This window comes from Mugil cephalus, chromosome 8, assembly GCF_022458985.1.
Source record: "Mugil cephalus isolate CIBA_MC_2020 chromosome 8, CIBA_Mcephalus_1.1, whole genome shotgun sequence".
In the NCBI taxonomy this organism is placed as follows: Eukaryota; Metazoa; Chordata; class Actinopteri; order Mugiliformes; family Mugilidae; genus Mugil; species Mugil cephalus.
In genome coordinates, this window is record NC_061777.1 from 12,136,273 (window position 1) to 12,152,847 (window position 16,575).

At 42.0% G+C, this 16,575-nt stretch overlaps 1 protein-coding gene across 8 annotated transcripts in view; it reads left to right on the forward strand.

The window, feature by feature from the left end:
- Positions 1-1,632: 1,632 nt before the first annotated feature.
- Positions 1,633-16,575, forward strand: part of pdlim5a (PDZ and LIM domain 5a) — a 63,777-nt gene continuing 48,834 nt past the window's right edge. For 7 of the 8 annotated variants that reach the window (XM_047591714.1, XM_047591716.1, XM_047591722.1 and 4 more), the window contains exons 1-2: positions 7,328-7,476; positions 7,851-8,109. In XM_047591714.1, coding sequence (XP_047447670.1) covers positions 8,011-8,109 — 99 coding nt within the window. In that variant the 5' untranslated portion in view covers positions 7,328-7,476; positions 7,851-8,010. Of the gene's footprint in view, positions 1,774-7,327; positions 7,477-7,850; positions 8,110-16,575 lie in introns of those variants that run through there. The other variant, XM_047591715.1, reaches the window with a different exon arrangement.

Consider the following 16,575-nt stretch of genomic DNA (forward strand, 5'->3'; position numbering starts at 1 on the left):
ATTGTTGCTGTGGGAGAGATGGAGCATCCTTTACATGCATTTCTCAAAAGAAACATTTGGCAGCCTAGCGGTGCAGTGGTTTGTACTGGATGACTTACTAATATTTTAACACATCAGGAAAGAGAGATTCGCGGCAAGTGTGTGGGACAAGGAATTTAAGACAGGTGTGAGACACTGGTGCTTGACATGTGCACTGACATCTCTCATCAGTGCAGAGGAAAGTACAGAAGATGGTAAGATTGTTTAATTTATCTCAATATTCTTGACTTTGCATTTATGTGAAGTTGATGGATTGAAATTTGGGTTACTGGTCCGTGTAGTTTGCTCTGATTAAAGCAAAGCTAGACCTATATACAGGACATGTGCATTAAGGATAAATTGCATTTGATCTATTTGCTGGCTAAATATATAGAAATTTAAATGTATTAAATCTTGATTCAATTTATAGAAAAAAATGCATTTTGTTTAAGAATAATGTGATTTTTCTGATACAGTTTTATATGAGACAAATATCCACAACGTACTTCCTGGTAAAACCTATAACACAGTGTAACACAACGTGTTTCTCATCAGTTGTAATGAATGTAACGTGAGTAATGACGGTTAATAACCACAAGGGGGAGGTATAGACCCACTATTATTATGAATAACGTTTTTCTTCCTTTGCGCTCAAAAGCTAAACATCGTGAATTAAAACGATACATCTGTCCTCTACCTTCCGTTCGCATGTCACCGAACACTCAGACATCTGAACTAGACATTTTAGAGGCGTTTGGTCATATATCATCATGCTATCGTTTTTGAAAGCGCTTGGAAGTTGGTTATTTATTTAGAGTCTGCTCGTGTTGTAATATTTTACTACATGCCTAACAGTACCCATTTAATTAAAAGGAAAAAAGCTGATGCTATGCTGTTTGAGTTTATTTGACAACAAGAAACTATAATAAAATTTAAAGAATGAATACGACTGCAACCCAATCGAACAATGTGCTTTTCTCAACACTTTGTGATGGAGACAGGTGTGGGTGTGAAACCTTGTGTCTCCATGAGGGAGAGATAAAGAGATGACATCACCATGCAGGGCAGCCCTGGTACGTGCAGTGAAACTAAGATTGCTCCTGACTGACAGTGGAGAGGCTATACAATAACCAGTTAACGAAACTGGCCTCTGATGTAACTCACATGGCTGCTTTTAGGACGCTCCACTTTTGTGACAAGCCCATGACATTAGGGGTCTGTTTTCGCATGTGAGCAGCTACACGCGCTGGTCTGCGGATTACCATTTATTTTGCCCCACACTATGTGGAAGCACACCTTCATAAATGCATCTCGCATAATGCTTGGCTTCAGTCTTCAATATGGAAACTTGTGGATGAGTTCTGTGGTCACGGGTTCGAATCCCGCAAACGTCCATGGCTGAACGCCTCTTTTCATTTGTTATTATTAAAAAAAAAAAAAACTGACATTGACCGCCCATTAACCTGACAGTAGGTTACAATAAAACATTCTTTTGCACTGACACCCCTTCCTTCCTTCGCCGCCCAGCAGTAAGCGCGTCTACTCATTATGCAATCAGGGGGAATTCATTTCACGCTGTCTTGGACCCACTCTCCAGCTGAGTGCGTGATGACGTCGCCCCATTAGAGACCTCTTTTTTTTCGCAATGTGCTCAATAAGTCGACGTATGGCAAACAAACGGAAAGCTGTAGTAGGACACCGGAGAGGACACAGGGCAGCAGCAGCAGCAGGAACGAGTTACTGCACAAGAACACGGTGAGCCTTGTGTACTTTTTATTACTCGCTTTAATGGTATGCATTTAGTTAGGTTGTATACGCTTTTTCTGTTGTTTTTTTTTTCACTTAAGAAAAAAGACAGATGCATCTGTAAAAGATATGCCCTTATATTTCTACAATATATACAATATATATAATTTCAATATCCTGTTGAAGATACATCCTCAAAAAAAGAAAGAAAGAGATTCTCAAAATAGTAATGTAGACTAGTGGGTATCATTGCATGAGGTGGGATGAGGGGGAAAGGTGTAAAATGTGTGTTGGTGTGTGTGTGTAGTATTGATGTTTGGTCGTGCTTGAGTCTGTGCTGAATGGAGCAGATGCTTTGATCGTCCCGTGAGACCCTGCTGCTTCTAAAGCTCTGCCTCTGGTCATCGATACGTGGCTGGGATTGCAAGTGTGTCCACTCAGGCACACGTTGGTGCTTATGTATTAGTGAGGACCCTCCCTAGCACGATGCACTCCTTAACCCCTTTACGACATCCTTAAACTTCACAAACTAAAACAAACAAAAAAGCAACATCCTTCCAACTTGAACTCCAAAACTTCCAAGCAGCCCTTTAAACTCCTGCCTGAACGAGAGCCAGTCATGGATATCTTTCTTCTTTGTCTTCTTCTATAAATGTTATCATTCCCATGGTTCAAAACAGAATTTTTGTCTTTCGCAGAGACAGATTACAAGCGTGCCCGCGCATACACACACACACTGCATTTTAAAGTGCCCTCCACCTTTTAATTAGATTCAGCTGATTTATTGTTTAGCACCATATTCGTCTCCTCATCATCATTGTGTGCTTCCATCTGCCCTCCTTGACTTAGTTGTCCTCGTATCCTGTGTTTATTTCTCCCCTCTTTTTTTTGTGCAGTCAACACAGAACAGCTGCTGTCCACTAGAAAGGAAGGAAGTGAAGGACTGGAAAGTTACTGTCTGCTCCGTGCACCAACTGTCTGTGCATGTGTGCTTCTATGTCTCGTCCACGCTTCTGGGTTTATGGGCGCATATTTGCCTAAAAGTGGTCGGAAGCACATCACCCATGCATAATTCATTATCCACCCAGCTTGGGTCATGACAGTGAGGCAGTGATATAATGAATGGTGTCCGAACAAGGCGCGTCGGCCGTGGAACGTTATGGCAAGTGGTCAAGTCTCTGGGCAGGATGAGAGGGCATCAAACTCGAGAGTATCGGTTTTATAACCTTGTTACAAAAGGAAGGCCATTATGAACTTCTAATGCCAGGTTGCTGTGTTGAATGCAGAAAATGTTAACAATATTATACTGCCAATTTCACAGCCGCAAGGAAAAAAATTTCAGATTTTTCCAAACTTTTTTTTTTGTTTGTTTTGCTTATATTTTAGACACGCAACATTTCCCGCATTTAATTTTTCCATCCGCAAGTAGCAGATCCACTTCCTTCGAGCATTGCATTGTGGGGAAATCTTCACTGCACTCCAAACCTCAGTAACAAACATGCACGGTGCCAACTTTGAGTAACTCAGCTGTATCATTTTTTTTGTAGTGCGACACAGCGCAAGATCGGCCGGTGTTTATGGGTGCTGTGGGGTCCTGGGACACAGAATTTACTGTATCTTTAAAGGCCGGCTAGTGTTTCGGTTTATGATTCGCCAGTCATGAGATACGACTGTAAAATTTCCCCTCCGTCCAAAGAAAAGCTTATGCTTCACTCTCTGGGGAGGATGAAATTAACTTTATTAAAGTTCGTCTTACAATCGTATCACTCCGGGTCTCCTGTCAACATGTAGAACTTCTGACACATGAGCGCTGGGACATCCTGGAGCCACATGTGGCAATGCTGTGATGTTATTACACGCACATCTGAAGAAAATACGAGGTGAATAATGAAGCCCTCGCAGCTATTAACGGTCCGCCCATTATATTTGATTAATTGAGCAAAAATAGAAATTTTGCCCGAGGGGTTGCTTCGGAAAAGCAGGGGGGTCAGTGGCTTGAGGGTTCATCACTCTGCCACCAAACAGGAGGTGGACTAAACGACGAAGAACAGCTGATCCCAAAAAAATCTTAAGTGGACGATGGGTCTCTTTGAAATTTGTCCCCCAGGCAGCATTACACTTAACTTTTAAACGTCTCACTTGGGTTGGCCCAGACTTGACCCGAGCATCAGGCGGTTGTTTGTACATTTGTGGTCGGAGGAAGAGAGAGGAGGCAGAGGGAGAGAGTGAGTGCCCGGGGTGTTTTAGGATGAACAATCGTTGGGGCTTCGAGTTATCAGCCTCTCGGCGTGTTGGTGTGTCTGTCTATCTCCGCCCGTCTGGTCGGCTGGTAAGCAGTGAGGAATATTTTCCACTGTGAATGCGAGCCGTTATAAACAGAAACTGAGCTTAGACGGGAGATAGGGGCTTCTGATAATAAGCTCTGGATTCCAGGCGGGTTACCTCTATTTCTGTATTTGGAGATAAACTGTGAATCCTACCAATAACGTGGGACTTTGTGGAGTGTGAGCTTTACTTTGGACCATAAATAATCACACTAAATTTTAGACGTTTACACCAAAATCTTGATTTAATATGTTTAGACCGAGGGCCATTAGAGTCTCTTTTTGTGACCGGAATAATAGAAATGTAACCTTTACCCAAGATGAGAGTTGTATTTATGAGGATGTATATGTTACTGACTGTATTGCAAGTAACTTGTGAGAAAAAAAATGCTGCACCAACCTTAACTGCATGATTCACAGCACAGAGATGGGTTAGGGGATTAGTTAGGCTTATATCAGTCTGGAGGGGTCAGACTGATTAGATGGAAGGCAGACAAATAGACTCCCCACTATTAACAACCTTCTCAGCCTCTCTACAGTACATAATGTCAGCATGTGTACACCTGTCAGTGAATTTCATGTTTCCACAAAGAATAATTTGCGTGTTTTCTTTTTTTTTCTGTAATGTGTCTGTTTCTCCATCTTCTCAATGTCATATTTCTTTGTCTTTCATTATTATATCCTCACAAGGCAGAAAGATCCCAAATCAAAGGATGGATGATAATAATAATATTAATAATTGTCTGCATATTTAGGCAGATTCAGAGCCTAGAATATGTCCATTAAATTAGTAATTTGAGTAATTAAAGTGGCTTAAAACTAATTTTGTTTGTGGTTTTCAAGGCACTGCTTTTGTCTCCAGTTTTGACCTAAAACACAGGATTTATTTATTTATTTTTTTACATAAGTAGGTTTCATGTATGTCGTGTTCCTCGGGGCCAGATGGCAGGATGGGGGGCAGGTGTCCCCCTTTCGTTGACGTGGATGATGCATTAAATGTCATTTAAAGGGGCAGATTATCATACCGTTCGGGGGCGGGGCTCGCCCCCAAGTGAGCATGTGTGTGTTTGGCTGCAGGCTGCTAAGCTGCGATCATTAAGCGTGCGGAGAGGTTGAGCATATGGGGACTGGAATAGACCATTTGACAGAACAAAGGACTGCAGGGTGTCTGAGGGAGCGTGCTGTAGCGCACTCTCTATTGTTAGCATTTGATATCATTATCCTGCGGCCCACAAATCTCCTTTTGTTCGCAGTGCTACAGTTTTTTTGCCCACTGGACATTTTTGACGCTGCAATCGATTGTTCAAATGTCTTGGGGCAGTAAAATAACTTGGGTAGTCTGTTTATTTATTTGTTTTTTTATTATTGTCCATCACCCATTTTACTTCTAAATGTCATTAAAGGTTTACAGGAAACGGCTTAATATTTTGAGCCCAAAGTTTAAATTTCTCTGTCCAGTTTCACAGTAATTTACTTCCTAAAGGACCCACCGTCACCATCACCATCTCAAGTTTTTTGATCTCCTCTGTGCATGTGAGAGAAAAAGGCTCTCCTTCTACTCGCTATCTCAGTTTCTCTTGATGTTAGGAGATCTCATGTAGATTATAGAGTGATATATGTTAAGGTAATTGTTGTTTTGGCAGACAGGCTTGAGGTCTTATATCACCTGCACATATAAATATGGAATCCTTTTGTAAATTCTGGATTAGCTCTAACCCCATGAAGACTTTTCCGCAGAGGAAACAAGGTTAATGGCGCTTTGGTCTCTGCCATTGTTGAGGCAACTCTGCTGCAGAAGTGTGCACCGTCTGTGTTGGATCCGCTGCACAATAATGTCTTTATATCTGTGTTTTTGTTTGCATTTAATTGCCAACTGTGCATCCACAACGACGGCACTTTGTTAATAACTTGATACATGGAGCAATGTTCACTGGCCCGTCTTGTTTCTCCGTCCTAGATATCTGTATACTTCCCCTGTCAAGCTTGAATAACTTCCACTCCATCTCCAGCCACATTTTTCTTCCCCAAGTTTGTTTCTAACGTCTTTATCAGATTTCTGTTCTCCATCTCCTTCTTGATTTAGTTGCCGTCGCCTTGCAAAATTCATCTTTCTTCAGACTTTATTAGAGTGATGTAACTAGCACTTCAGCGGACACAGTGCATACTTGGCGTGATCCACTGCATGTGTGTGTGTTTGTGTGTGTGTGTGTGCGCGCAGGGTCAAGGAAGGAAGGATATGAGTGTCCAATCCAGCCACTACTTTATCTGTATTAATACAAAATCAATATTGATCTGTCTGGACTACATAAGGAGAAGTGGACGTGATCCAGAGCAAGAAGGAGATGAACTGCCAGCTGTTCAGACATAAATAATGGAGGGACTAAATAAATAAAGTGGAAATGTGGGCGCTGCACTTAGGCACTAGGTTGCAACGCATATTAAGGGGAAAAAAAACCCAAAAACCTGCACCTCTTTGCTACGCTGCTCCCGCATCGTATAGCAAACATTATGTCATTTAACTGACTGACTGATTTTACACGGGGATAGGCTGAAAGGCGTGACGCATCAAAAAAGTGTAGATTTACATACATTCATCTTCATTTATTAAATAGAACCAAGAGACACTGGCACGGAGAGTAGCATGAAGAATAATGTGAGAATAAAGTGTGATTCTCTTAGAGTCTTAATGTTGGACTAATATTGCAGCAGTGGTGAAGCAACCAGAGTTAAATAAGGTGAACTTGAGTTCAATCATCCACCAAGTAATGAACTGAGAATTAAAACCTTTGGGATATGTCCTAGGGTCATGATCGGACTGTGGCCGGTTCCACCTTAAATGAAGCAGCATGCGGCACTGAGTCTATGTTCCCAAAATATCCGGATGAAAGATAAACTGTCCTCCCCTCTCTTTTACTCCTCTCTCCCCTCCCCTTGTCATTTTCTCCGCGTGCAATGCTCCCACACTCTTTTTCTTACCCCCCCCCCCGCTCCTGACCCCACATCTCTTTTCTTTTTTCTTTTTTTTTTTTAAGTGTTGCCTCCTCCCCTCCCCTAATCTCACCCTTCATATTATCTCCTTCATTTCTCCTCCTCTTCTGTGTACTATCACTCCACCCATGGGCCATACCCCTCCTCTTTCTCCTCCCATCCAAACCTCTGCCCGTTCTTCCTCTCGCCTCCCCCTCGTCTTCTGTCCCCTCCTCCACCTTTCCCCTCCCCTCTGTCATTAAGTGGTATATAAGAGCGTTGCATCCCTCGCTACCTCTCTGACACACACACACGGTGTGTTTGCTGGGAAGGGCATAGTGCAGAGGAAATAACCAGGGAATAACATTGTGCTCCTGCCTGTGAAGGAATTATTTCCCCCTCTGGAGTTTCCATTACACAGGTACAGTCTTATTGTTCACACAACAATGGCACTAAATAGTGGGAATTTTTCTGTAATTATATTAACATCAGCTATGTAAAGGTCATCTGTGGGTGAGGGTACGCTCAGTGACTGAGACATAATAGTTTAGCATTTTGGACACGTGAGTGTTTGTATTTTCACTAAATTAGACGTTAGAATATGTGAATTTGCACTGAATGCGTATTTTTATAACATAAATGTGTTTATTTCTCAAATTTTCTTTTCCTTTGACCCCCCTGTTACTCCCTTTGCTGTCCTCATTTGAGCATCCCCCCCACACATGTTCCCTTTGTCTTACATTACAAAACAATAACAAAACTAATGCATGCTTTTCTTTCATATCTCCCCTCCAGATCTCGGAACAACATCTTAAAGTGAGCCACTGCACCTCTGAGCAATTTGCGCCGTTCACTGTTCACCAGTGAGGTCAGCGTCATTACTCGCCCTGCAAACCCCCTTCTTTCCTGCCGTCGCCCGTCAGTCACATCGACGCCGAAGCGCATCAAGGAGACCATGAGCGGCAACTACAGCGTCACCCTTTCGGGCCCTGCCCCCTGGGGCTTCAGGCTGCAAGGAGGAAAGGACTTCAACATGCCCCTCACTATCTCCAGGGTAAAACTGAAACACACACAAACACACGCTCAAATTCTCTAAATCTCACCTCGCACCTCGGTGTTGTCTTTAGCCCTATAAAAGCACACGTCCGTATTTCATTTCCACACACATGCACATGCGGTCATTCATCTCGGGGGCAGCTGCAGACCGGTATTCCAGCAATGCCCCGTGGCTGGTGGGTGATTCAAATGACAACTGATCTCTACGCTTCCTTCGCTCTTCCATCAATTCTCCACCGTTCCGCTACCTTGATACGCATCTGCGGCCCCCTCTACCCGACCCCCGCAACAACTCCCGTGATAGTGCAGCTGAATCATATGCCATCTGTCATGCGTCGACCACACAGGAAACTATTTCTCGCTTTCTTTGCATTCCACTTCACTTTGAGTGTCTGTATCGAAAGTGCAGCAATCAAAGCTCTGGCGCGCGGAGTTTTGGCTTCGGTCCCTCAGCTCCAGCGAGGAACTTGATGGTCCCTTGGTTTCAGTGCCTTTCAGTGTCTGCTCCCAGCGTTACCTCTCGCTGCCCTCTGCCGTCCGCTCGCACGTCAGAGTTTACACACACGCACGCAAGATGTTTTCCTCATCTCTTTAACTCATCACTGTAACTGTATTGTGAACCTGAAACATGATAATCCTTTTCGAAGCTTCTGTTCTGTCCTGCTTGGGAATGCTCTGCAGCCGCACACGCACGCACACACGCGCGGTACAGTCACACAAAAGCCACTAAAACTGGCAGCGTTCAGACATATGGCAACACGAGCTTGATGATAAATGGCTTGCCACGTCCCTTGCCAATCCCCACTGGGGCCGGCCGGGGTTGCCATGTTTGTGTTATTGCTTTGGGATGTGATATTTTTCCCACTAACTGAAGCCATGTGAATTCGTACCACAGTTGTGTTTTCGTGTGCATGCGTTTGTGTCTGGAAGCGCAGGCATGGATACACAGTCAACAAAAACACTGTCTCCAACACTGAGAGAAAGAAATGACATAAAGAGATAAGCTAAAATAACTGCGTGTATATAATCCCATATGAAATGTTTTTGTTTTTTTTTTGTTTTTTTTTAAGTTGTGAACTTTGACATCTGAAATACCCTGAGAACTGGTCTGTGTACTGTTGCTCCTCAAGTACTTTGTTCCCAAGGAAGCCTATATGCTGCAATGGCCAAAAAAAGAAATAAATTGTGATATTTATGTTCGTCATTTAACATTTTCATATTCAAAGAGAAGTTGGCTCTAAGTAAACCATAATTGACTACCAGGTCCACAGTAACCTTTACTGCAGTATCACTTTATATGGCCTGAGGTTTTAAGATGTTGGCACACACGTGTGACCAAAGTGCTGGTGAAGTTTTTGGTGTTAATGTTTGTAAGAGGGCCTATTATGCATTTTCTTTACTTTCTGGCATATAGATAAGGTTACATTTTTGGATAGTTGTCATAAACATAACCAAACGTTTAAATAATGAGGTTGATGTATGTACAAGTAAACCCTCTGAGGCAAAACCTCAGGTTTCCACCGGTTGTCTGGCTACCTCAATGCATAGTATTATTATCGGTGTTTAGCTCTCTCCAGCATTAAACTAACCACTTTTACGTCACACAACAAGCATGTAATGAGTGCAATGTTTACCAAACAGAGATGCTGTGCTGTAATCTTTGCTCCTCGGTTGATGTCCGTGTGGTTCGCCCTCATATTGTGTGTCAGATTTAGGCTGGAATATGTACAAATGGGTTTGACAAGTTGCCATGTTTAATCAGGAAGGAGAAATCATGATACCCCGTGGGTTACAGTTTGCCTTTGGTTATAGGCAAAGGCCTCTTCAAAGCAGGTCCAGAGAAAGTGGGTTTTTTTGGGAGGGGGGCCTTCAAACAGTCCCAGAGCTAATTATTGCCCGTTTCTAGGAAGAGGCTAAACCGAGGGGCCACAAAACAGACAGTATGATATAAATAAGGATTATTTTGAACCGAGTCGTATAATAAAAATATAGAACTCTAAATAACATAATGGGTTGCTTTTAAGTCATGATGTGACCTAGCATGCTTTTATGTTCATGGTTAACTCCACAAATGGTTGGTGATATATTCTTTCTATTTCAATATAGTAGCTTACATTGGGATGTGGTGTAAAATGATTTATGATTGCTTCTGGTTGTGATGGGAAAAATAGCATCCAAAGAGATGTCGCGTGGCAGTTTATTAAGTTGTCGTAGATATGTATGGTATCTTGGTTAAGTTGCAAAGAAATGCATATTTGAGTGGAGGAATGTAACTGAACAAGGTGCGATAAAGATGCACTGCGTGGAAATGAATCCGCACCCAGTATAAACAGTCTAAACCTGAGGACCTGACGACAGCTGGCCCATATATTACACAAACATATGATGACATATGATGTCACTTAAAAGGTCATCCATCTGCCCCCTCCACTCTTATTATACATCTATCCGTAACATTCTCTTCATACCGCATCTTAGTTGATCTGTTTCGCCATTTAGTCGTCAGATCTTGCGTAACTCATGACTCACTCCTCAGACACATGTGAGGTCTCAAACCAAATCAAACCCTAATCTTATCCACCGTATTAAATCCAGTTTATGGTAAAGAAGGGCAGTGCTTCTGACCGCAGATCACATACTATATGCCCGTATACACTTGTGCACACGCACAATAGCGCCACACACATATTGCTTTGTGCCAGTCTAACCATAGGCTTGGTTCTAAGAAGAGACCACAGAGCGGGGGTTATTAGAGAATGCAGCGCCACAGCCAAACCACAGTTACCCCAACAGCTGCTGTTGCTATGCTCTATACATATGTGAATATATAGCTTGTTTTGTTCATGGCACTGGATGTAAGGGCGGCATTATCACATTTTACCAGTGCGGCACCATGGGATACCGTAGTCGCAAACCCCCTAATTTACGTCCCGGGGAACGTGTCCACTGACTGCTGTTTATGCAAATTGTCCTCACCACTTCTTTTACAGTTTTATAAAAGGCTAAGATTGATGGTGCTACTTCTCTTAAGTGCCAGTGAAACATTTTACCACGGCTTCCCTTTTTTTGACATTTAGTCCATAAACGCAGAGGAAAAGATTTGAGGAAAAGGAGCCAGTGTGAAAGGGATAAATTATTTCCTCAACTAGCCGATATTTAACTGTGGCCTGCAGCACCTTGAACCCGATCTGGAATTATTTAAGCATATCATCAGCGTAATAGCATAACTGCCCAAGTCATCTTTGAATGTTTGTGGAAAACAAGAAAAAAATACATTTTTAGAGATCACATTGCAAGTTTTTCTTCTGATTTTAACAGGAGCGGGCATTTAATGGCAGCCCAATAGCAGTCAAAAAGTGTCTTTGAAGAAATGATTGCTATTAGGCTAACGATATGGGGTTCGGGTTAGATATGCAGAATTGTAATGCATAGACCAGAGTACCAGTCAAACTTGTATTTAGGCTAATGCTGATACTTTTATTGAAGAACAAAGGGATTTATAGGCTCAAAGCTATACTTTTGTTTCCCTGTTCTGGAGTAATTACTAACACTAACACTTAGTCTGTGACTGTCCTCACCATCAGTCACTGTCTTTTTCCTCTTGAGTGTCAGAGACTTTGCTTTGGATACCTCCTTCGCTGTGCTCATAGTAGCTGTAGAAGACTCCTCCTTCCATTTCCATCACTACCTCTACCTCTACAGCAATAGTGCGCCAGGAAATGTCACAAAGAACAGATTTAAAGCTCTGGAATACTGTGAAACACAAAGACAAATACGAGTGTAATACAAGCATCAGCTGTAACACTGTGTGGTTACATAAGCATCGAAGAAATACCTCTTCACGGAGCAAACATCGTCTTCTGATTGATATCTCGCTGAAAGGATTTTGGAGAAAATAACATGTAGGAAAATTCCATCAAAACTATTTATCGCAAAAGGCTTTTTTTTTTTTTTTTTTTTATCCCCCCATGTAAAGACAGGAAGACCTGCCTTCAGCACTATTTCCAGGTACACTTCTAACATGAGGAATCAATATTTAAAGCTCAGCAGCCCATTTACAGGATCCACTGTGGAGATAATTTAAGAGAAAGCAGCCACGGGGGAGTCGATGCATTAAGCTTCTAAGAATAGAGGCATCATCTCACCTCACTTACGAGGCACTCTTGACTCAGATCTGTGCCCCTATTTTGAGCCGTCCTGGGCCAATGCTGAATAATACTAACTAAAAAAAAAATTTAAAACATGGAAAGCTCCACGTGCCATCTTTTGTGGATGAGGGTCTATTTCTTTCATGTAATTGTAGCAATTATACTGTGTGTCTAGACAGACTAGGCAGTGACAGATTATTTTAAACATGTTTTTACAATGGTTGTTTAGTGAAAATATATGTGTGTGTGTGTGTGTGTGTATATATATATATATATATACACTACCTAGCTGTCTATGTAGTTTTTTTTTTTTTGTGATTTGTGTCTGTAAAAACTGATTTTGAAGAACTGCCTGATAAAGTTGTACAGTGAGCACAGCAGCATGTGCGGACAGCTAATCCATAATAAACCATTTCATGGAAGAATGCAGTCCCTGGAAGTGCATCAGCGATGGCCGCCTCATCCTCCCCCAGAGATGCTTTTCAACAGGCAGTGACAGCAACTGTCCGCTGCAATGTGTCCGTTTCAAAGACTGTTTTGCTCTTTGTCTTTCTTCCTCTTTCTGCCGTTATTTTATCCTCCATTCATTCATTCAAGTAGTTTATTTCAAACCAAACAGACGAGGACGTAACGCGGACATTGCAAGACAAACAAAGCACACCCAACAAGGCAACCACCTCGGTTTGAAATGGGGATGGAAGAAGCAGAGCGTATCCATTTTCAACCCCAGTCATCACAAACACGTAACCAACAGTCCTCCTGTTGCAGCACTTTCCCTTGCACTCACTGACCAGGTATTTAACCTGTGACACCAGACTTTGTTTCTTAACCTTTCATGGCAAACAGTGAGAGCCAGTCGACGGCTCGACTTAATAATACTTAAATCTATCTTAATCAAACAGGTCCCAAGGCTCCCTCTGAGTATCTTGCTATCTTAGTGAAATAATGCCAGAGCCAGAATCAACAACTTGTCATTTCCTCTCCCACAAATCAATCTGTCAGTGCCGGTGTGTGTGTGTGTGTGCGCGCATGCAGCTCATCAGCTCATGTTATGTCTGGACTCAGAGCAGTGGAAGAATTCGTGTTTGATGTAGCATTTCTTATTTGGGATGCTTGAGGGTTCATTATTGTTATATTAGTGGCGTGCACATTATTTTTTGGAAACATTGTCCTCTTTCCATATTGTCTGTTTTCACGCCAGCACTGGAAAATCGTACCTTACGCACCACTTCAGCGGTGGCATATTTTATTTCAAGTAGTCATCATTTAAGTTAAGACGCTAAAACTACTTAAGAAGTTGTTAAATAATGACCACACTTTACCATCAATTTCATCCGGACACTTATCTGTGGTTCACAGTTGAAGGTCGTGATGATAAATAGACTCACTTGCCAGGTCCATGACTACACCAACTCAATTTAATATAATAGTAATACACTAAATCACCCGTGTTTCCATTATTTAGCCCATTGACTTAAACGAGAATGTCTAAATAATAGAAACATGTGTCGACGCAACAAAGTACAATTCAAGAGTTCTACAAACTGCAGCCTCCAGAATGGTCTTTAAATATTTATAACGTCATGAGACTTAAGATTTAGTGCTGCACTGTTACATGGGAACCCATTCATTTTCACTTACCTAATAAACTGGCAGCTGTGTGTAATATAATTCAGCTTTAAAATAGTAATCTATTTCAAAGTTACAGTTTTTACCTCTTACATTTAACAAAGGGAAAGAAAAATCATTACAAAAAAAAAAAAAAGATGTGACAGGGAACATTCCTGTGCAGATTAGCTCCGCATTAATTTGCGAGGGAGGTTTTGAAGAAGACTGTTTCAGCGTAATGAACAGAGTTACGTATTTCGGGCCAGAGAACTTTTATAAGCCTGGCAGAGCGGCGCAGCCAGGTCATAACAGTGAATTCACAACGAAGAGACAAGAATAACCTATTGTTAAATGCGGCTATAATGTATTTTCCACAGTAGCTGCTAATCCCGTCATGTCTCCTCTGCCTTCCTCTCAGGATACTGGCTGCCTGTCTGGGTCGTGTTTGTTCATAATAAGAATGGTCGACTGCAAAGAATGGGAGAAATAAAAATGAAGCGGCTTGGGCTCAGTGGTCCAAGAGAAGCAAAGGAAAACGGTTGGGGTAACAGTAGGAACCGATCCCTCCTGTTTGACTTCTTGGTATTAGCTCAGAGGCTTTGCTTGGATGATTTACGGGGGGAATCTACAGCAATAATCTAAGGGCTAGTTTCTGCCAGTTTATACATCAAATTTAAATCTCGTTATCTATTTAATTTATCTGATGTTAAAGACTTAACTCACCAACTGTACTCATACTTCCTATCTTCTTTTACCTTAGATGAGATGTCACACTCTCCCAATAAAGCCCCTGTAACAAGAAACTGGGAAAAAATTTTGGACGTGGCATTAATGTGGATCTTAGACATGTAGCACCCACCTAGACCGGACCAGACACCCCCACCCTATAGCAATGGGGAAATCAAGACTGTCGGAGCAAAGTCAGGGAAGAACAAGTCAGAAAGTAGATGTGAATGGAAACGAACCTGGCTTCAGCATTTTCAAAGAATTCAGTTTGCAATTAAAAACAACATAAAATAAAAATGCTTGTAACACTTGCACCTCAAGAATGTATTATGTTTAGATTTCACCCCTTGCCCATAGGATTTACAAAAAGACACATGCTGCTTGACATGACCCTTATAATTGCGCCCAAAACAGTAACTTAAAAAGAAAATTAAGAGTTCTTAATAATACTTACGAGCTTGTGTCGGATCAGTCGGACTACGCTTGAACGGGAAGGCTGCTTGTAATCGTGGCAGACCTCTTGGCCAGATTTTACGTGTCGTATCCAAAGCTTTATGTTTAATGTGTACAGCGTGTTTTTGTGGGTTTGGCTGTAGCCGCAGAGCGATGAGCTAGCTATGAGAACTCAATCCGTTATAGCCTTTTCTTATTAAGATCTGTAGCATGAAGCAGGGCAGGGATTATTAGACACACCGGTGCACACTGAGCTTTGGGGCCTTAGAAACAGTTGGTTTTAAATATTTTCTTAATAACTTAAGTCTGTGTTTTTGTTCCAGTGTCGGGGTACACATGCGTGGATATAGCGCACATGCACATGTGCAAACAAGCACCATGCATAAGCTCTGACAGGAACACTAATAGTTGCCTGACATCCGTTAAATTGTCAGCTGGAGCATTGCCTTTTCTATGAAGAATATGATCTCCAGGCTCTGTTTTTTTTGTACTCTCTTTGCCAGTCTCTGCTTTTTATCGTTATCACGTGTGATACATTCAGCCTCTGTGCTGATACATCATTGGCACGTATGAGGATGTATGTTTCTTTATTTTTCTAATGAAATGGGATTTAGATTTTTTTGGTCTGATCATGATTTTTACTTGACTTGCAACCTCGAGCAGTTCTTCTGCCAACAGGAGACTGCGGCCAAACAACTCGAGTTCAATTCATCAACTGTAGCTGCTGAAAAAGGAACACGAGATCCCGCTTTATTTATTTCCACCATTTTCCTGCTAACTCCATGATTTGCTTGATTAAGAACCATCATTTGTGAATGAAGCAAATACTATGTGTTACTGACGGAGCCGTGATAGGTTGCCATGATGTCTTCTTCTGTCGTCCGCTCTTTCTTAATCTTCCCCATTCCCTCTGCTGGCTTCACTTTGTCTCCATAAATTTTTTATAAACCTCACTCAGCCTTCAGCTCCTCAAACTGTCAGTGTTGCTTCATATTTTTTAGTTGTTTTTTCCTGTTTTCTGTTGCTAAGAGATCATTGTACTGTAGTTGTCATAGAGTTTTCTGCACATATTGTATTTAATGTCTCTGCGTCGGTTAAGAAAAGGACCCTAGAACGGACTGCTGAGCTTTAGATGTTGGTTCCCCAGTGCAATGTTCTACTGGGAAACCTTTAGAACTGGCATTTATATGGATGTTATATAGATATGTGCCACCCAACTAGACCAGCCCAGGCCCCCCTGATCCCACAGCAGTGATGCTTCTTGATGGCAGCAGCCATCCCCTCAGAAGGTCTATGTCCATTCTTTGGAGGCACAAAGGAGACCTACACAATATTAGAAAGGTGGTCATAATGTTACGCCTGAAACAACTCTCGGTGCATATGGTATTAACTCCTGTGTATGTTTGAGTTGTAAGGCGCGTGTGTCTTCAGGTCTCGTGTTTGTGCACCATCTGCATGTCATCTCTGTCACTCCTTGTGCTGACGGTAGGTATTGTTCAAAGCACTCAAACTGGATATATGTTCAGACC